The sequence below is a fragment of the Oncorhynchus nerka genome, linkage group LG26 (genome assembly GCF_034236695.1).
Source record: "Oncorhynchus nerka isolate Pitt River linkage group LG26, Oner_Uvic_2.0, whole genome shotgun sequence".
NCBI lineage: Eukaryota > Metazoa > Chordata > Actinopteri > Salmoniformes > Salmonidae > Oncorhynchus > Oncorhynchus nerka.
The window spans coordinates 49,222,116-49,244,471 of record NC_088421.1 but is presented as its reverse complement, the minus strand read 5'-3'; the positions used below and the strand labels follow the sequence as shown (position 1 = coordinate 49,244,471).

General features: G+C 41.4%; 1 protein-coding gene across 1 annotated transcript in view; it reads right to left on the bottom strand.

The window, feature by feature from the left end:
* LOC135564908 (methyltransferase-like protein 22) overlaps positions 1-22,356 on the bottom strand; it is a 30,277-nt gene that overhangs the window by 3,530 nt on the left and 4,391 nt on the right. Inside the window, 7 exon segments of the mRNA XM_065010994.1 lie at positions 1,620-1,788; positions 5,121-5,223; positions 7,097-7,177; positions 7,351-7,404; positions 12,244-12,315; positions 21,588-21,635; positions 21,638-21,731. Coding sequence (XP_064867066.1) covers positions 1,620-1,788; positions 5,121-5,223; positions 7,097-7,177; positions 7,351-7,404; positions 12,244-12,315; positions 21,588-21,635; positions 21,638-21,731 — 621 coding nt within the window.

Genomic DNA, 22,356 nt, shown 5'->3' with positions numbered 1-22,356 from the left:
TAGCTGAGTATATTTACCATTGTGATAGCTGAGTATATTTACCATTGTGATAGCTGAGTATATTTACCATTGTGATAGCTGAGTATATTTACCATTGTGACCATTGTGATAGCTGAGTATATTTACCATTGTGATAGCTGAGTATATTTACCATTGTGATAGCTGAGTATATTTACCATTGTGATAGCTGAGTATATTTACCATTGTGTTAGCTGAGTATATTTACCATTGTGATAGCTGAGTATATTTACCATTGTGTTAGCTGAGTATATTTACCATTGTGATAGCTGAGTATATTTACCATTGTGATAGCTGAGTATATTTACCATTGTGATAGCTGAGTATATTTACCATTGTGATAGCTGAGGATATTTACCATTGTGATAGCTGAGTATATGTACCATTGTGATAGCTGGGGATATTTACCATTGTGATAGCTGAGGATATTTACCATTGTGATAGCTGAGTATATTTACCATTGTGATAGCTGAGTATATTTACCATTGTGATAGCTGAGTATATTTACCATTGTGTTAGCTGAGTATATTTACCATTGTGTTAGCTGAGTATATTTACCATTGTGATAGCTGAGTATATTTACCATTGTGATAGCTGAGTATATTTACCATTGTGTTAGCTGAGTATATTTACCATTGTGATAGCTGAGTATATTTACCATTGTGTTAGCTGAGTATATTTACCATTGTGATAGCTGAGTATATTCACCATTGTGATAGCTGAGTATATTTACCATTGTGATAGCTGAGGATATAGTACTAGAAACATACTGTTGGATAGGGGTTTAGGATATAGTACTAGAAACATACTGTTGGGTTTAGGATATAGTACTAGAAACATACTGTTGGGTTTAGGATATAGTACTAGAAACATACTGTTGGGTAGGGGTTTAGGATATAGTACTAGAAACATACTGTTGGGTTTAGGATATAGTACTAGAAACATACTGTTGGATAGGGGTTTAGGATATAGTACTAGAAACATTCTGTTGGGTTTAGGATATAGTACTAGAAACATACTGTTGGATAGGGGTTTAAGATATAGTACTAGAAACATACTGTTGGGTTTAGGATATAGTACTAGAAACATACTGTTGGATAGGGGTTTAGGATATAGTACTAGAAACATACTGTTGGATAGGGGTTTAGGATATAGTACTAGAAACATACTGTTGGCTTTAGGATATAGTACTATAAACATACTGTTGGGTTTAGGATATAGTACTAGAAACATTCTGTTGGGTTTAGGATATAGTACTAGAAACATACTGTTGGGTTTAGGATATAGTACTAGAAACATTCTGTTGGGTTTAGGATATAGTACTAGAAACATACTGTTGGATAGGGGTTTGGATATAGTACTATAAACATACTGTTGGCTTTAGGATATAGTACTAAAAACATACTGTTGGATAGGGGTTTAGGATATAGTACTAGAAACATACTGTTGGGTTTAGGATATAGTACTAGAAACATACTGTTGGATAGGGGTTTAGGATATAGTACTAGAAACATACTGTTGGGTTTAGGATATAGTACTAGAAACATACTGTTGGGGGTTTTCTAGGTTCAGTAAAGTGTGTGAAACTGTCTGTCTCTCACCAGTTGCTCTATGCGCTCATACAGCAGGCACTGTGGGAAAGAGGGTGTGACCTGCTCCACTGTGAAGCAGGTCCGTCCGTCCCTCAGCTCCTGCATCTCACACAGACAGCGGCGGAAATGTTCGTAGGCCTCGCAGGATATGTCCATGTGTCTCAGAGTGAAGTTCAGCCTGGGGAAGGAACACACACACACACACACACACACACACACACACACACACACACACACACACACACACACACACACACACACACACACTGTAATTACAAGATGTGGCACATGAGCTGGATTTATTTTTTTACATTTAGCATCAATCTATATATAAAAGAACCTGAAGGTCACTCTGACAGAGCTCCAGAGTTCCTCTGTGGAGATGGCAGAACTTTCCAGAAGAACAACAACCTATGCAGCACTCCACCAATCAGGCCTTTATGGTAGAGTGGTCAGACAGAAGCCACTCCTCAGGAAAAGGCACATGACAGCCCGCTAGGAGTTTGTCAAGAGGCACCTAAAGACTTTCAGACCATGAGAAACAAGATTCTCTGGTCTGATGAAGCCAAGATTGAACTCTTTGGCCTGAATGCGAAGCGTCACGTCTGGAGGAAACCTGGCATCATCCCTACAGTGAAGCATGGTGGTGGAAGCATCCTGATGTGCAGATGTTTTTCAGCAGCAGGGATTGGGAGACTAGTCAGGATCGAGGGAAAGATGAACGGAGCAAAGTACAGAGAGATCCTTGATGAAAACCTGCTCCAGAGTGTTCAGAACCTCAGACTGGGGCGAAGGTCCAACAGGACAACGACCCTAAGAACACATGTTACCTCTTCTCTATAGACAGGTATGTAGTACAGGTATGTTACCTCTTCTCTATAGACAGGTATGTAGTACAGGTATGTTACCTCTTCTCTATAGACAGGTATGTAGTACAGGTATGTTACCTCTTCTCTATAGACAGGTATGTAGTAGTACAGGTATGTTACCTCTTCTCTATAGACAGGTATGTAGTACAGGTATGTTACCTCTTCTCTATAGACAGGTATGTAGACCTGACTGCCCTTAACCAACACAAAAACATCCTATGGCGTTCTGCATTAGCATCGAACAGCCCCCGTGATATGCAGCTGTTCAGGGAAGCTAGAAACCGTTATACACAGGCAGTTAGAAAAGCCAAGGCTAGCTTTTTCAAGCAGAAATTTGCTTCCTGCAACACTAACTCAAAAAAGTTCTGGGACACTGTAAAGTCCATGGAGAATAAGAACACCTCCTCCCAGCTGCCCACTGCACTGAAGATAGGAAACACTGTCACCACTGATAAATCCACCATAATTGAGAATTTCAATAAGCATTTTTCTACGGCTGGCCATGCTTTCCACCTGGCTACTCCTACCCCGGTCAACAGCACTGCACCCCCAACAGCAACTCGCCCAAGCCTTCCCCATTTCTCCTTCTCCCAAATCGATTCAGCTGATGTTCTGAAAGAGCTGAAAAATCTGGACCCCTACAAATCAGCCGGGCTAGACAATCTGGACCCTTTCTTTCTAAAATTATCTGCCGAAATTGTTGCCACCCCTATTACTAGCCTGTTCAACCTCTCTTTCGTGTCGTCTGAGATTCCCAAAGATTGGAAAGCAGCTGCGGTCATCCCCCTCTTCAAAGGGGGGGACACTCTTGACCCAAACTGCTACAGACCTATATCTATCCTACCATGCCTTTCTAAGGTCTTCGAAAGCCAAGTCAACAAACAGATTACCGACCATTTCGAATCTCACCATACCTTCTCTGCTATGCAATCTGGTTTCAGAGCTGGTCATGGGTGCACCTCAGCCACGCTCAAGGTCCTAAACGACATCTTAACCGCCATCGATAAGAAACATTACTGTGCAGCCGTATTCATTGATCTGGCCAAGGCTTTCGACTCTGTCAATCACCACATCCTCATCGGCAGACTCGACAGCCTTGGTTTCTCAAATGATTGCCTCGCCTGGTTCACCAACTACTTCTCTGATAGAGTTCAGTGTGTCAAATCGGAGGGTCTGCTGTCCGGACCTCTGGCAGTCTCTATGGGGGTGCCACAGGGTTCAATTCTTGGACCGACTCTCTTCTCTGTATACATCAATGAGGTCGCTCTTGCTGCTGGTGAGTCTCTGATCCACCTCTACGCAGACGACACCATTCTGTATACTTCTGGCCCTTCTTTGGACACTGTGTTAACAACCCTCCAGGCAAGCTTCAATGCCATACAACTCTCCTTCCGTGGCCTCCAACTGCTCTTAAATACAAGTAAAACTAAATGCATGCTCTTCAACCGATCGTTACCTGCACCTGCCCGCCTGTCCAACATCACTACTCTGGACGGCTCTGACTTAGAATACGTGGACAACTACAAATACTTAGGTGTCTGGTTAGACTGTAAACTCTCCTTCCAGACCCATATCAAACATCTCCAATCCAAAGTTAAATCTAGAATTGGCTTCCTATTTCGCAACAAAGCATCCTTCACTCATGCTGCCAAACATACCCTTGTAAAACTGACCATCCTACCAATCCTCGATTTTGGCGATGTCATTTACAAAATAGCCTCCAATACCCTACTCAACAAATTGGATGCAGTCTATCACAGTGCAATCCGTTTTGTCACCAAAGCCCCATATACTACCCACCATTGCGACCTGTACGCTCTCGTTGGCTGGCCCTCGCTTCATACTCGTCGCCAAACCCACTGGCTCCATGTCATCTACAAGACCCTGCTAGGTAAAGTCCCCCCTTATCTCAGCTCGCTGGTCCCCATAGCATCTCCCACCTGTAGCACACGCTCCAGCAGGTATATCTCTCTAGTCACCCCCAAAACCAATTCTTTCTTTGGCCGCCTCTCCTTCCAGTTCTCTGCTGCCAATGACTGGAACGAACTTCAAAAATCTCTGAAACTGGAAACACTTATCTCCCTCACTAGCTTTCAGCACCAACTGTCAGAGCATCTTACAGATTACTGCACCTGTACATAGCCCACCTATAATTTAGCCCAAACAACTACCTCTTTCCCAACTGTATTTAATTTATTTATTTATTTTGCTCCTTTGCACCCCATTATTTTTATTTCTACTTTGCACATTCTTCCATTGCAAAACTACCATTCCAGTGTTTTATTGTGCTATATTGTATTTACTTTGCCACCATGGCCTTTTTTGCCTTTACCTCCCTTCTCACCTCATTTGCTCACATTGTATATAGACTTGTTTATACTGTATTATTGACTGTATGTTTGTTTTACTCCATGTGTAACTCTGTGTCGTTGTATCTGTCGAACTGCTTTGCTTTATCTTGGCCAGGTCGCAATTGTAAATGAGAACTTGTTCTCAACTTGCCTACCTGGTTAAATAAAGGTGAAATAAAAATAAATAAATAAATGTAGTACAGGTACGTTACCTCTTCTCTATAGACAGGTATGTAGTACAGGTATGTTACCTCTTCTCTATAGACAGGTATGTAGTACAGGTACGTTACCTCTTCTCTATAGACAGGTATGTAGTACAGGGGAGACGGAGGTTGTTACAGATTCTGTACAGAGTTCGGAACAGCGCGTCTGTCAGGTCGTCATCGTAGCACACTGGAACAAATGACAAATAAATATAGTTTATTACCATTAACATTCCACAGAGATCATTAAGGTTCCACAGAGATCATTAACGTTCCACAGAAATCATTAACATTCCACAGAGATCATTAACATTCCACAGAGATCATTAACATTCCACAGAGATCATTAACGTTCCACAGAGATCATTAACATTCCACAGAGATCATTAACATTCCACATTAACATTCCACAGAGATCATTAACATTCCACAGAGATCATTAACGTTCCACAGAGATCATTAACGTTCCACAGAGATCATTAACGTTCCACAGAAATCATTAACGTTCCACAGAGATCATTAACATTCCACATTAACATTCCACAGAGATCATTAACATTCCACAGAGATCATTAACATTCCACAGAGATCATTAATATTCCACGGAGATCATTAACATTCCACAGAGATCATTAACATTCCACAGGAGATCATTAACATTCCACAGAGATCATTAACATTCTATCTGTGTTCTGTACCTGTAGTCTGCTCTGAGTGAATTAGCAGGGAGATCATTAACATTCCACCGGATAACATAAAAATAACACCTGATCCCACCGGTTAAACACCTGATCCCACCGGTTAAACACCTGATTCCACCGGTTAAACACCTGATCCTACCGGATAAACACCTGATCCCACCGGTTAAACACCTGATCCCACCGGTTAAACACCTGATCCCACCGGATAAACACCTGATCCTACCGGATAAACACCTGATCCTACCGGTTAAACACCTGATCCTACCGGTTAAACACCTGATCCCACCAGTTAAACACCTGATCCCACCAGTTAAACACCTGATCCTACCGGTTAAACACCTGATCCTACCGGTTAAACACCTGATCCCACCGGTTAAACACCTGATCCTACCGGTTAAACACCTGATCCTACCGGTTAACACTTGATCCCACCGGTTAAACACCTGATCCTACCGGTTAACACCTGATCCCACCGGTTAAACACCTGATCCCACCGGTTAACACCTGATCCTACAGGTTTAATACCTGATCCCACCGGTTAAACACCTGATCCTACCGGTTAAACACCTGATCCTACCGCTTAGACACCTGATCCCACCGGTTAAACACCTGATCCCACCGGTTAAACACCTGATCCTACAGGTTTAATACCTGATCCCACCGGTTAAACACCTGATCCTACCGGTTAAACACCTGATCCTACCGCTTAGACACCTGATCCCACCGGTTAAACACCTGATCCCACCGGTTAAACACCTGATCCTACCGGTTAAACACCTGATCCTACCGGTTAAACACCTGATCCCACCGGTTAAAAACCTGATCCTACTGGTTAAACACCTGATCCTACCGGTTAAACACCTGATCCCACCGGTTAAACACCTGATCCTACCGGTTAAACACCTGATCCTACCGGTTAAACACCTGATCCCACCGGTTAAACACCTGATCCTACCGCTTAGACACCTGATCCTACCGGTTAAACACCTGATCCTACCGGTTAGACACCTGATCCTACAGGTTAAACACCTGATCCTACCGTTTAAACACCTGATCCTACCGGTTAACACTTGATCCCACAGGTTAAACACCTGATCCCACCGGTTAAACACCTGATCCCACCGGTTAAACACCTGATCCCACCAGTTAAACACCTGATCCTACCGGTTAAACACCTGATCCTACCGGTTAAACACCTGATCCCACCGGTTAAACACCTGATCCCACCGGTTAAACACCTGATCCTACCGGTTAAACACCTGATCCTACCGGTTAAACACCTGATCCTACAGGTTAAACACCTGATCCTACAGGTTAAACACCTGATCCTACCGGTTAAACACCTGATCACAACTGTCTTACCGTCAGCGGCGATGATAATTGTTGTGTTGTCATGGAGATCTGCCACTTCATCCTCTGTCCATCCAAACTCTGCATCAGCGTCTGAGAAACAAGAGATGAATGGATGAGAAAGAGGAGAGATCAGCAGAGAGACCATGGTTTGACATCACGTGTGTTTCTCTATGTGTGTTTCTCAATGTGTGTGTGTGTTTCTCTATGTGTGTGTGTGTGTGTGTGTTTCTCAATGTGTGTGTGTGTGTGTGTAGCCTGCCCACCTGTGCAGAGATCGTGTCTGAGCCAGTCCAGTAGACGTACTCGCACCTTCCCACCTGTTAAAGAGACAACACTATAATGATATATATATCTGAAACAGTCAGGGAGAGAGAGAGAGACAACACTATAATGATATATATATATGAAACAGTCAGGGAGAGAGACAGAGACAACACTATAATGATATATATATATGAAACAGTCAGGGAGAGAGAGAGAGACAACACTATAATGATATATATATATGAAACAGTCAGAGAGAGAGAGAGAGACAACACTATAATGATATATATATATATGAAACAGTCAGGGAGAGAGACAACACTATAATGATATATATATATGAAACAGTCAGAGAGAGAGACAACACTATAATGATATATATATATGAAACAGTCAGGGAGAGAGACAACACTATAATGATATATATATATGAAACAGTCAGGGAGAGAGAGAGAGACATCACTATAATGATATATATATATGAAACAGTCAGGGAGAGAGAGAGAGACAACACTATAATGATATATATATATATGAAACAGTCAGAGAGAGAGACAACACTATAATGATATATATATATATGAAACAGTCAGGGAGAGAGAGAGAGACAACACTATAATGATATATATATATGAAACAGTCAGGGAGAGAGACAGAGACAACACTATAATGATATATATATATATGAAACAGTCAGGGAGAGAGAGAGACAACACTATAATGATATATATATATGAAACAGTCAGAGAGAGAGACAACACTATAATGATATATATATATATGAAACAGTCAGAGAGAGAGAGAGAGACAACACTATAATGATATATATATATATGAAACAGTCAGGGAGAGAGAGAGACAACACTATAATGATATATATATATATGAAACAGTCAGGGAGAGAGACAGAGACAACACTATAATGATATATATATATATGAAACAGTCAGGGAGAGAGAGAGACAACACTATAATGATATATATATATGAAACAGTCAGAGAGAGAGAGAGACAACACTATAATGATATATATATATGAAACAGTCAGGGAGAGAGAGAGACAACACTATAATGATATATATATATGAAACAGTCAGGGAGAGAGAGAGAGAGACAACACTATAATGATATATATATATGAAACAGTCAGGGAGAGAGAGAGACAACACTATAATGATATATATATATATGAAACAGTCAGAGAGAGAGAGAGAGACAACACTATAATGATATATATATATGAAACAGTCAGGGAGAGAGAGACAACACTATAATGATATATATATATATGAAACAGTCAGAGAGAGAGAGAGACAACACTATAATGATATATATATATATGAAACAGTCAGGGAGAGAGAGACAACACTATAATGATATATATATATATGAAACAGTCAGGGAGAGAGAGAGAGACAACACTATAATGATATATATATATGAAACAGTCAGGGAGAGAGAGAGACAACACTATAATGATATATATATATATGAAACAGTCAGGGAGAGAGAGACAACACTATAATGATATATATATATGAAACAGTCAGGGAGAGAGAGAGACAACACTATAATGATATATATATATGAAACAGTCAGGGAGAGAGAGACAACACTATAATGATATATATATATATGAAACAGTCAGGAGAGAGACATCACTATAATGATATATATATATATGAAACAGTCAGGGAGAGACATCACTATAATGATATATATATATGAAACAGTCAGAGAGAGAGAGAGAGACAACACTATAATGATATATATATATATGAAACAGTCAGGGAGAGAGACAACACTATAATGATATATATATATGAAACAGTCAGGGAGAGAGAGAGACAACACTATAATGATATATATATATATGAAACAGTCAGAGAGAGAGAGAGACAACACTATAATGATATATATATATGAAACAGTCAGGGAGAGAGAGAGACAACACTATAATGATATATATATATGAAACAGTCAGGGAGAGAGAGAGACATCACTATAATGATATATATATATGAAACAGTCAGGGAGAGAGAGAGAGACAACACTATAATGATATATATATATATGAAACAGTCAGAGAGAGAGACAACACTATAATGATATATATATATATGAAACAGTCAGGGAGAGAGAGAGAGACAACACTATAATGATATATATATATGAAACAGTCAGGGAGAGAGACAGAGACAACACTATAATGATATATATATATATGAAACAGTCAGGGAGAGAGAGAGAGACAACACTATAATGATATATATATATGAAACAGTCAGGAGAGAGAGAGACAACACTATAATGATATATATATATATGAAACAGTCAGAGAGAGAGAGAGACAACACTATAATGATATATATATATATGAAACAGTCAGGGAGAGAGAGAGACAACACTATAATGATATATATATATATGAAACAGTCAGGGAGAGAGAGAGAGACAACACTATAATGATATATATATATGAAACAGTCAGGAGAGAGAGAGACAACACTATAATGATATATATATATATGAAACAGTCAGGGAGAGAGAGAGACAACACTATAATGATATATATATATATGAAACAGTCAGGGAGAGAGACAACACTATAATGATATATATATATGAAACAGTCAGGGAGAGAGAGAGACAACACTATAATGATATATATATATATGAAACAGTCAGGGAGAGAGACATCACTATAATGATATATATATATATGAAACAGTCAGGGAGAGAGACATCACTATAATGATATATATATATGAAACAGTCAGAGAGAGAGAGAGAGACAACACTATAATGATATATATATATATGAAACAGTCAGGGAGAGAGACAACACTATAATGATATATATATATGAAACAGTCAGGGAGAGAGAGACAACACTATAATGATATATATATATATGAAACAGTCAGAGAGAGAGAGAGACAACACTATAATGATATATATATATGAAACAGTCAGGGAGAGAGAGAGACAACACTATAATGATATATATATATGAAACAGTCAGGGAGAGAGAGAGAGACATCACTATAATGATATATATATATGAAACAGTCAGGGAGAGAGAGAGACAACACTATAATGATATATATATATGAAACAGTCAGAGAGAGAGACAACACTATAATGATATATATATATATGAAACAGTCAGGGAGAGAGAGAGAGACAACACTATAATGATATATATATATGAAACAGTCAGGGAGAGAGAGAGACAACACTATAATGATATATATATATATGAAACAGTCAGGGAGAGAGAGAGAGACAACACTATAATGATATATATATATGAAACAGTCAGAGAGAGAGACAACACTATAATGATATATATATATATGAAACAGTCAGAGAGAGAGAGAGAGACAACACTATAATGATATATATATATGAAACAGTCAGGGAGAGAGAGAGACAACACTATAATGATATATATATATATGAAACAGTCAGGGAGAGAGACAGAGACAACACTATAATGATATATATATATATGAAACAGTCAGGGAGAGAGAGAGACAACACTATAATGATATATATATATGAAACAGTCAGGGAGAGAGAGACAACACTATAATGATATATATATATGAAACAGTCAGGGAGAGAGAGAGACAACACTATAATGATATATATATATATGAAACAGTCAGGGAGAGAGAGAGACAACACTATAATGATATATATATATGAAACAGTCAGGGAGAGAGAGAGACAACACTATAATGATATATATATATATGAAACAGTCAGAGAGAGAGAGAGAGACAACACTATAATGATATATATATATGAAACAGTCAGGGAGAGAGAGAGACAACACTATAATGATATATATATATATGAAACAGTCAGAGAGAGAGAGAGACAACACTATAATGATATATATATATATGAAACAGTCAGGGAGAGAGAGAGACAACACTATAATGATATATATATATATGAAACAGTCAGGGAGAGAGAGAGAGACAACACTATAATGATATATATATATATGAAACAGTCAGGGAGAGAGAGACAACACTATAATGATATATATATATGAAACAGTCAGGGAGAGAGAGACAACACTATAATGATATATATATATGAAACAGTCAGGGAGAGAGAGAGAGACAACACTATAATGATATATATATATGAAACAGTCAGAGAGAGAGAGAGAGACAACACTATAATGATATATATATATATGAAACAGTCAGGGAGAGAGACAACACTATAATGATATATATATATATGAAACAGTCAGAGAGAGAGACAACACTATAATGATATATATATATGAAACAGTCAGAGAGAGAGAGAGAGACAACACTATAATGATATATATATATATGAAACAGTCAGGGAGAGAGACAACACTATAATGATATATATATATGAAACAGTCAGGGAGAGAGAGACAACACTATAATGATATATATATATGAAACAGTCAGAGAGAGAGAGACAACACTATAATGATATATATATATGAAACAGTCAGGGAGAGAGAGAGACAACACTATAATGATATATATATATATGAAACAGTCAGAGAGAGAGAGACAACACTATAATGATATATATATATATGAAACAGTCAGGGAGAGAGAGACAACACTATAATGATATATATATATATGAAACAGTCAGGGAGAGAGACATCACTATAATGATATATTTAATCAACATCCACGTTGTTGGCTCCCGGGGAATAGTGGGTTACATGACTTTGTACTTCATCTTTGCATAAATATTTTTTTATTAAACTAAATCAAAAGTGGTGAGGCGCTGGCTTGCCGGCAACCCTGTGTGTGCAAAAAATCGTTGTTTAAGTAACGTTTTCTCGCTACACATTGTCTAACTGTTCAATGTTGGCTCACCTGCAGGTTCCATCAGGTGTCTGTTCAACGTCACGTTCTTCTGGCACATGCTCAGTAGGTCCTCCCCAACGTCTGCAACACAACGTTACACAGATATTGGGATTTTCACACGGCGTTTATGTACCTTTGAACTTAGAAACATTACAGAGACGTTGGGCGTCCAACATTCTAAAACACAACATTGGTAATAGAATCAACACGACCAATAAGAGACCTTCATTTAGGAACAGCTTGCCCCCAGCTCATCAATTCTTACAATGATTCTGACCTTGGATCAGTGAAGCATGGTCACTACCATGGAGAATGGATTCTGTATCAGAGATGTTTCTGACCTTGGATCAGTGAAGCATGGTGACCATGTAGAATGGTTTCTGTATCAGAGATGATTCTGACCTTGGATCAGTGAAGCATGGTGACCATGTAGAATGGTTTCTGTATCAGAGATGATTCTGACCTTGGATCAGTGAAGCATGGTGACCATGTAGAATGGTTTCTGTATCAGAGATGATTCTGACCTTGGATCAGTGAAGCATGGTGACCATGTAGAATGGTTTCTGTATCAGAGATGATTCTGACCTTGGATCAGTGAAGCATGGTGGCTACCATGGAGAATGGTTTCTGTATCAGAGATGATTCTGACCTTGGATCAGTGAAGCATGGTCACTACCATGGAGAATGGATTCTGTATCAGAGATGATTCTGACCTTGGATCAGTGAAGCATGGTGACTACCATGGAGAATGGATTCTGTATCAGAGATGATTCTGACCTTGGATCAGTGAAGCATGGTGACCATGTAGAATGGTTTCTGTATCAGAGATGATAGGCAGTAGCACTATTATTCACTCTGACTTGAGAAGTAAATTGAATTTTCATTCTCTGACCTTAGAAGTAATGGAATTTTCATTCCCTGAATACATTCAGAAGAACAGTCTATTTAATATGATGCTTCCTGGTCTACGCAGACAGGCAGGCAGGCAGGCAGGCAGACAGGCAGAAAGACAGGCAGAGTAGCTTGGAATTATCTTGCCCTTTGAAAAATGATTTCCCTCTCCAGAAGAGCACTTTAATATAAGTGCAATAATTATCATTTAAGTCTAACATTGAAGCACCTTACTGTGATTGGTTTCAATGACAACAAAAAAAACGAGACAAAAATTGCTTCTTAGAAAACTGCAATTTCTCAAGCAATAATTTTGCTGGGACTGTTAGAGGGGTCTGAGTTGTTAGGGGAGAACTAGCTGTTATTGGGAGAGAGGTGTTGAACACTAGGACTGTCTGAGTGGTCTGAGTTGTTAGGGGAGAACTAGATGTTATTGGGAGAGAGGTGTTGAACACTAGGACTGTCTGAGAGGTCTGAGTTGGGAGGGGAAAACTAGCTGTTATTGGGAGAGAGGTGTTGAACACTAGGACTGTCTGAGAGGTCTGAGTTGGGAGGGGAAAACTAGCTGTTATTGGGAGAGAGGTGTTGAACACTAGGACTGTCTGAGAGGTCTGAGTTGGGAGGGGAAAACTAGCTGTTATTGGGAGAGAGGTGTTGAACACTAGGACTGTCTGAGAGGTCTGAGTTGGGAGGGGAAAACTAGCTGTTATTGGGAGAGAGGTGTTGAACACTAGGACTGTCTGAGAGGTCTGAGTTGGGAGGGAAAACTAACTGTTATTGGGAGAGAGGTGTTGAACACTAGGACTGTCTGAGAGGTCTGAGTTGGGAGGGGAAAACTAGCTGTTATTGGGAGAGAGGTGTTGAACACTAGGACTGTCTGAGAGGTCTGAGTTGGGAGGGAAAACTAGCTGTTATTGGGAGAGAGGTGTTGAACACTAGGACTGTCTGAGAGGTCTGAGTTGGGAGGGGAAAACTAGCTGTTATTGGGAGAGAGGTGTTGAACACTAGGACTGTCTGAGGGGTCTGAGTTGGTAGGGAGAACTAGTTGTTATTGGGAGAGAGGTGTTGAACACTAGGACTGTCTGAGAGGTCTGAGTTGGGAGGGAAAACTAGCTGTTATTGGGAGAGAGTGTTGAACACTAGGACTGTCTGAGGGGTCTGAGTTGGGAGGGGAAAACTAGCTGTTATTGGGAGAGGTGTTGAACACTAGGACTGTCTGAGGGGTCTGAGTTGGGAGGGGAAAACTAGCTGTTATTGGGAGAGAGGTGTTGAACACTAGGACTGTCTGAGAGGTCTGAGTTGGGAGGGGAAAACTAGCTGTTATTGGGAGAGAGGTGTTGAACACTAGGACTGTCTGAGAGGTCTGAGTTGGGAGGGGAAAACTAGCTGTTATTGGGAGAGAGGTGTTGAACACTAGGACTGTCTGAGAGGTCTGAGTTGGGAGGGGAAAACTAGCTGTTATTGGGAGAGAGGTGTTGAACACTAGGACTGTCTGAGGGGTCTGAGTTGGGAGGGAAAACTAGCTGTTATTGGGAGAGAGGTGTTGAACACTAGGACTGTCTGAGAGGTCTGAGTTGGGAGGGGAAAACTAGCTGTTATTGGGAGAGAGGTGTTGAACACTAGGACTGTCTGAGAGGTCTGAGTTGGGAGGGGAAAACTAGCTGTTATTGGGAGAGAGGTGTTGAACACTAGGACTGTCTGAGGGGTCTGAGTTGGTAGGGGAGAACTAGTTGTTATTGGGAGAGAGGTGTTGAACACTAGGACTGTCTGAGAGGTCTGAGTTGGGAGGGGAAAACTAGCTGTTATTGGGAGAGAGGTGTTGAACACTAGGACTGTCTGAGGGGTCTGAGTTGGGAGGGGAAAACTAGCTGTTATTGGGAGAGAGGTGTTGAACACTAGGACTGTCTGAGGGGTCTGAGTTGGGAGGGGAAAACTAGCTGTTATTGGGAGAGAGGTGTTGAACACTAGGACTGTCTGAGAGGTCTGAGTTGGGAGGGGAAAACTAGCTGTTATTGGGAGAGAGGTGTTGAACACTAGGACTGTCTGAGGGGTCTGAGTTGGGAGGGAAAACTAGCTGTTATTGGGAGAGAGGTGTTGAACACTAGGACTGTCTGAGAGGTCTGAGTTGGGAGGGGAAAACTAGCTGTTATTGGGAGAGAGGTGTTGAACACTAGGACTGTCTGAGGGGTCTGAGTTGGGAGGGGAAAACTAGCTGTTATTGGGAGAGAGGTGTTGAACACTAGGACTGTCTGAGGGGTCTGAGTTGGGAGGGGAAAACTAGCTGTTATTGGGAGAGAGGTGTTGAACACTAGGACTGTCTGAGAGGTCTGAGTTGGGAGGGGAAAACTAGCTGTTATTGGGAGAGAGGTGTTGAACACTAGGACTGTCTGAGGGGTCTGAGTTGGGAGGGGAAAACTAGCTGTTATTGGGAGAGAGGTGTTGAACACTAGGACTGTCTGAGAGGTCTGAGTTGGGAGGGGAAAACTAGCTGTTATTGGGAGAGAGGTGTTGAACACTAGGACTGTCTGAGGGGTCTGAGTTGGTAGGGGAGAACTAGTTGTTATTGGGAGAGAGGTGTTGAACACTAGGACTGTCTGAGGGGTCTGAGTTGTTAGGGGAGAACTAACTGTTATTGGGAGAGAGGTGTTGAACACTAGGACTGTCTGAGAGGTCTGAGTTGGGAAGGGAGAACTAGCTGTTATTGGGAGAGAGGTGTTGAACACTAGGACTGTCTGAGTGGTCTGAGTTGGGAGGGGAGAACTAGATGTTATTGGGAGAGAGGTGTTGAACACTAGGACTGTCTGAGAGGTCTGAGTTGTTAGGGGAGAACTAGATGTTATTGGGAGAGAGGTGTTGAACACTAGGACTGTTAGAGGGGTCTGAGTTGGGAGGGGAGAACTAGATGTTATTGGGAGAGAGGTGTTGAACACTAGGACTGTCTGAGAGGTCTGAGCTGGGAGGGGAGAACTAGCTGTTATTGGGAGAGAGGTGTTGAACACTAGGACTGTTAGAGGGGTCTGAGTTGGTAGGGGAAAACTAACTGTTATTGGGAGAGAGGTGTTGAACACTAGGACTGTCTGAGTGGTCTGAGTTGGGAGGGGAGAACTAGATGTTATTGGGAGAGAGGTGTTGAACACTAGGACTGTCTGAGAGGTCTGAGTTGTTAGGGGAGAACTAGATGTTATTGGGAGAGAGGTGTTGAACACTAGGACTGTCTGAGAGGTCTGAGTTGTTAGGGGAGAACTAGATGTTATTGGGAGAGAGGTGTTGAACACTTTGTCATATTGGTCTAGTAACTAATAGGTGATGACACCAGGCAGGCCAAAACAGGCTGAGATTTCAGGCGGTCCTTTCAAACAGCTCTTATACTAAAAGGACATGATTATGATTTTCCCAATTACACAGTGTTATTCCAACCTCATAGTGTGGTAATATACAGCGCCATCGGAAAGTATTCAGACCCCTGGACCTTTTACACATTTTGTTACGTTACAGCTTTATTGTAAAATGTATTAAATCATCATTCAATCTCCACACAATACCCCATAATGACATCACAATACCCCATAATGACATCACAATACCCCATAATGACATCACAATACCCCATAATGACATCACAATACCCCATAATGACATCACAAAACCCCATAATGACATCACAACACCCCATAATGACATCACAACACCCCATAATGACATCACAATACCCCATAATGACATCACAATACCCCATAATGACATCACAACACCCCATAATGACATCACAATACCACATAATGACAGCTTATTGATTTATTTTTGCTCATTTATAAAAAACTGAAAAATCATATTTACCTAAGTATTCAGACGTTTTACTCAGTAACTTGTTGAAGCACCTTTGACAGCGATTACAACCTCTAGTCTTCTTGGGAATGACGCTACAAGCTTGGCACACCTGTATTTGGGGAGTTTCTCCCATTCTTCTCTGCAGATCCTCTCAAGCTCTGTCAGGTTGGATGGGGAGCGTCGCTGCACAGCTATTGTCAGGTCTCTCCAGAGATGTTCGATCGGGTTCAAGTCCGGGCTCTAGCTGGGCCACTCATGGACATTCAGAGACTTGTCCCGGGCCACTCCTGCATTGTCTTGGCTGTGTGCTTAGGGTCGTTGTCCTGTTGGAAGATGAACCTTCGTCCCAGTCTGAGGTCCTGAGAGCTCTGAAGCAGGTTTTCACCAAGGAACTTTCAGTACTTTGCTCCGTTCATCTTTGTCTCGATCCTAACGAGTCTACCAGTTGCTGCCACCACCATGCTTCACCGTAGGGATGGTGCCAGGTTTCCTCCAGAGTTGACGCTTGGCATTCAGGCCAAAGAGTTCAATCTTGGTTTCATCAGACCAGATCAAATCTCCACAGAGGATTTCTGGAGCTCTGTCAGAGTGACCCTCGTGTTCTAGGTCACCTCCCTGGACCAAGGCCCTTCTCCCCTGATTGACCAGTTTGGCAGGGTGGTCACCTCCCTGGACCAAGGCCCTTCTCCCCCTGATTGACCAGTTTGGCAGGGTGGTCACCTCCTTGGACCAAGGCCCTTCTCCCCCTGATTGACCAGTTTGGCAGGGTGGTCACCTCCCTGGACCAAGGCCCTTCTCTCCTGATTGACCAGTTTGGCAGGGTGGTCACCTCCCTGACCAAGGCCCTTCTCCCCTGATTGACCAGTTTGGCAGGGTGGTCACCTCCCTGGACCAAGGCCCTTCTCCCCCTGATTGACCAGTTTGGCAGGGTGGTCACCTCCTTGGACCAAGGCCCTTCTCCCCCTGATTGACCAGTTTGGCAGGGTGGTCACCTCCCTGACCAAGGCCCTTCTCCCCTTGATTGACCAGTTTGGCAGGGTGGCCACCTCCCTGGACCAAGGCCCTTCTCCCCTGATTGACCAGTTTGGCAGGGTGGTCACCTCCTGGACCAAGGCCCTTCTCCCCTGATTGACCAGTTTGGCAGGGTGGTCACCTCCCCTGGACCAAGGCCCTTCTCCCCTGATTGACCAGTTTGGCAGGGTGGTCAGCTCCCTGGACCAAGGCCCTTCTCCCCTGGACCAAGGCCCTCCCCCTGGACCAGGCCCTTCTCCCCCTGGACCAAGGCCCTCCCCTGATTGACTCCCCTGGACCAAGGCCCTTCTCCCCCCTGATTGACCAGTTTGGCAGGGTGGTCAGCTCCCTGGACCAAGGCCCTTCTCCCCTGATTGACCAGTTTGGCAGGGTGGCCACCTCCCTGGACCAAGGCCCTTCTCTCTGATTGACCAGTTTGGCTGGGTGGCCAGCTCTAGGAAGAGTCTTGGTGGTTCCAAACTTCTTCCATTTAAGAATGATGGAAGCCACTGTGTTCTTGGGGACCTTCAATGCTGCAGACATGGTTCCCTTCCCCAGATCTGTGCCTCGACACAATCCTCTCTTGGAGCTCCGCTGACAATTCCTTCGACCTCATGGCTTGGTTTTTGCTCTGACATGCACTGTCAACTGTGGGAACTTAAATAGACTGGTGTGTACCTTTCCAAATCATGTCCAATCAACTGAATGTACCACAGGTGAACTCCAATCAAGTTGTAGAAACATCTCAAAGGATGATCAATGGAAACAGGATGTACCTGAACTCAATTTCGAGTCTCAAAGCAAAGGGTCTGAATACTTATGTAAATAAGGTATATCTGTTTTTATTTTATTTTTTATAAATGAGTAAACATTTCTAAAAACCTGTTTTCGCTTTGTCATCAGGAGGTATTGTATGTAGACTGCTGAGGATTTAATTAAAAAAAAATCAAATTTAGAAAAAGGCTGTAAGGTAACAAAACTCTGAAAAAGTGGATGGGGTCTGAATACTTTCCAAAGGCACCGTGTATAAAACCCAGGAAAAGCACACTGGGGACTGAACTGGGCCTTTACAGGAGAAACACAGACCTGCACTCAGTTCATTAAGCTGAAAAGAACTGACGTGATATTGGCTAGAGCAGTATGCTTTTCCCCTTTCAACACATGACTCCCACGCACCTGCAACAAGCCCACATCACATGGGAGAGTGCTTTTCCTCACGTTGAATGTCTTGATTGCACTATATAATAGTGACAGAGGTAGAATAGAGGGGTTTGAAACTGCCAAGGTGGTGGAGACCAGTGCTGCCTCCTCTCAACTCAGTGAAATCACTATCCTGGTCACCATTATCTACAGATGTGGGTTTAGAGGCATGTGAAATCACTATCCTGGTCACCATTATCTACAGATGTGGGTTTAGAGGCATGTTAAATCACTATCCTGGTCACCATTATCTACAGATGTGGGTTTAGAGGCATGTTAAATCACTATCCTGGTCACCATTATCTACAGATGTGGGTTTAGAGGCATGTTAAATCACTATCCTGGTCACCATTATCTACAGATGTGGGTTTAGAGGCATGTTAAATCACTATCCTGGTCACCATTATCTACAGATCTATGTACATCTCTTATTTAATTCAACCGAGTAGACTAGTACAGTACCAGGCAACAGTTTGAACACACCTACTCATTCAAGGGTTTTCTTTCTTTTTTAACATTTTCTACATTATAAAATAATAGTGAAAACATCAAAACTATGAAATAACACATATGGAATCATGTAGTAAGCAAAAAGTGTTAAACTAATCAAAATATATTTTATATTCTTCAAAGTAGTCACCCTTTTCCTTGATGACAGCTATGAACACTCTTGGCATTCTCAACCAGCTTCAAGAGGTTGTCCCATTGAATGCATTCTAATGAACAGATGTGCCTTGTTAGAAGTTAATTTGTGGAATTTCTTTCCTTCTTAATGCGTTTGAGGCAATCAGTTGTGTTGTGACAAGGTGGGGGGGTACAGAAGTCTTATTTGTGGTATTTCAAAAAAATTCTAAAACCCGTTTTCACTTTGTCATTATGGGGTATTGTGAGGTCATTATGGGGTATTGTGATGTCATCATGGGGTATTGTGTGTAGATTGATGAGGGAGAAAACAATTGAATCAGTTTTAGAATACGGCTGTAACGTAACAGAATGTGGAAAAGGTCAAGGGGTCGGAACACTTTCCTGGCCCTGTAGATGTAAAACACTGTTTTAATTCAAAGGTTCTCTTGCTGACAGGTCCACAACAATTTAACATTGTTTTCTCTTTCACAAACTGTCACAGTCCTTGGTTTCAAATACAGCATAAATTACTGATTTAAAAAAAAGCATTCTTCCAACATAGTAAATAGACCGGTAGCTTATGTAAAAGTATAAAATATGATATAGTATTGGTTTGCAACAGGAGCACAACATCACAGCCTAATGAATCTCAGAGCCCAGGCCATAGCAGTAGAAATACAATAATATAGGGCCTCATTGTCCAGGCGGAGATACCTATATAGCAGATAGAAATACAATAACATAGGGCCTCATTGTCCAGGCGGAGTTACCTATATAGCAGATAGAAATACAATAATATAGGGCCTCATTGTCCAGGTGGAGTTACCTATATAGCAGATAGAAATACAATAACATAGGGCCTCATTGTCCAGGTGGAGTTACCTATATAGCAGATAGAAATACAATAACATAGGGCCTCATTGTCCAGGTGGAGTTACCTATATAGCAGATAGAAATACAATAATATAGGGCCTCATTGTCCAGGTGGAGTTACCTATATAGCAGATAGAAATACAATAAGATAGGGCCTCATTGTCCAGGTGGAGTTACCTATATAGCAGATAGAAATACAATAACATAGGGCCTCATTGTCCAGGTGGAGTTACCTATATAGCAGATAGAAATACAATAACATAGGGCCTCATTGTCCAGGAGGAGTTACCTATATAGCAGATAGATATACAATAATATAGGGCTTCATTGTCCAGGTGGAGTTACCTATATAGCAGATAGAAATACAATAATATAGGGCCTCATTGTCCAGGCGGAGTTACCTATATAGCAGATAGAAATACAATAACATAGGGCCTCATTGTCCAGGTGGAGTTACCTATATAGCAGATAGAAATACAATAACATAGGGCCTCATTGTCCAGGTGGAGTTACCTATATAGCAGATAGAAATACAATAACATAGGGCCTCATTGTCCAGGTGGAGTTACCTATATAGCAGATAGAAATACAATAATATAGGGCCTCATTGTTCAGGCGGAGATACCTATATAGCAGATAGAAATACAATAATATAGGGCCTCATTGTCCAGGTGGAGTTACCTATATAGCAGATAGAAATACAATAACATAGGGCCTCATTGTCCAGGTGGAGTTACCTATATAGCAGATAGAAATACAATAATATAGGGCCTCATTGTCCAGGCGGAGATACCTATATAGCAGATATTAACCTATTCTTCTCAGAAATGTTGCACGCAGTTATTTAATGTGGCGTTTACACAGCAAAATGTATACATGAGGCCCCAGGGGGCGAAGACCCCCTGGTTTACCTGACGGTACCTTACCTGTGCAGTACACTGTTTTGGCCACCGTTGCCATGACTACGCTGGTCAGCCAGTCCCTGCCCCCAACTCCAAGACGGTGGCTCCTCTGAATGTAGTTGGCTGAGACAGGATTAAATCAGCCAATAGGAAGGCGCCACGCCAGACCTAGTAAAAGAGCCACACAGCACCTTCAGAAACGATTCACACACTTTGACTTTTCCCACATTGTGTTGTGTTACAACCTGAATTTAAAATGGATTAAATTGATATTTTGTTGGACACTGGCCTGACACACAATACCCCATAATGTCAAAGTGGAATTAAGTTTAGCATTTTTTCTTTTTACAAAAAAAATTATAATATGAAAAGCTGAAATGTCTTGAGTCAATAAGTATTCAATCCCGTTGTTATGGAAACACCTAAATAAGTTCAGGAGTAAAAAATGTGCTTAACAAGTCACATAATGGTTGCATGGACTGTGTGTGTAATAATAGTGGTTAACATGATTTCTGACCACCTTCTCTGTAAAGTCGAGAAGTGAATTACAAGCACAGAATCAACTATTAAAGACCAGAGAGGTTCTCCAATGTCTCGTTAAGAAGAGCTCCCTATTGGTAGACATTGAATATCCCTTTGAGCATGGTGACGTTATTAATTAAACTTTGGATGGTGCATCAATACACCCAAATCACTTCAAAGATACAGGCGTCCTTCTAACTCAGTTGCCGGAGAGGAAGGAAACCACTCAGGATTTCACCATGAGGTCAAAGGTGACTGTAAAACAGTTACA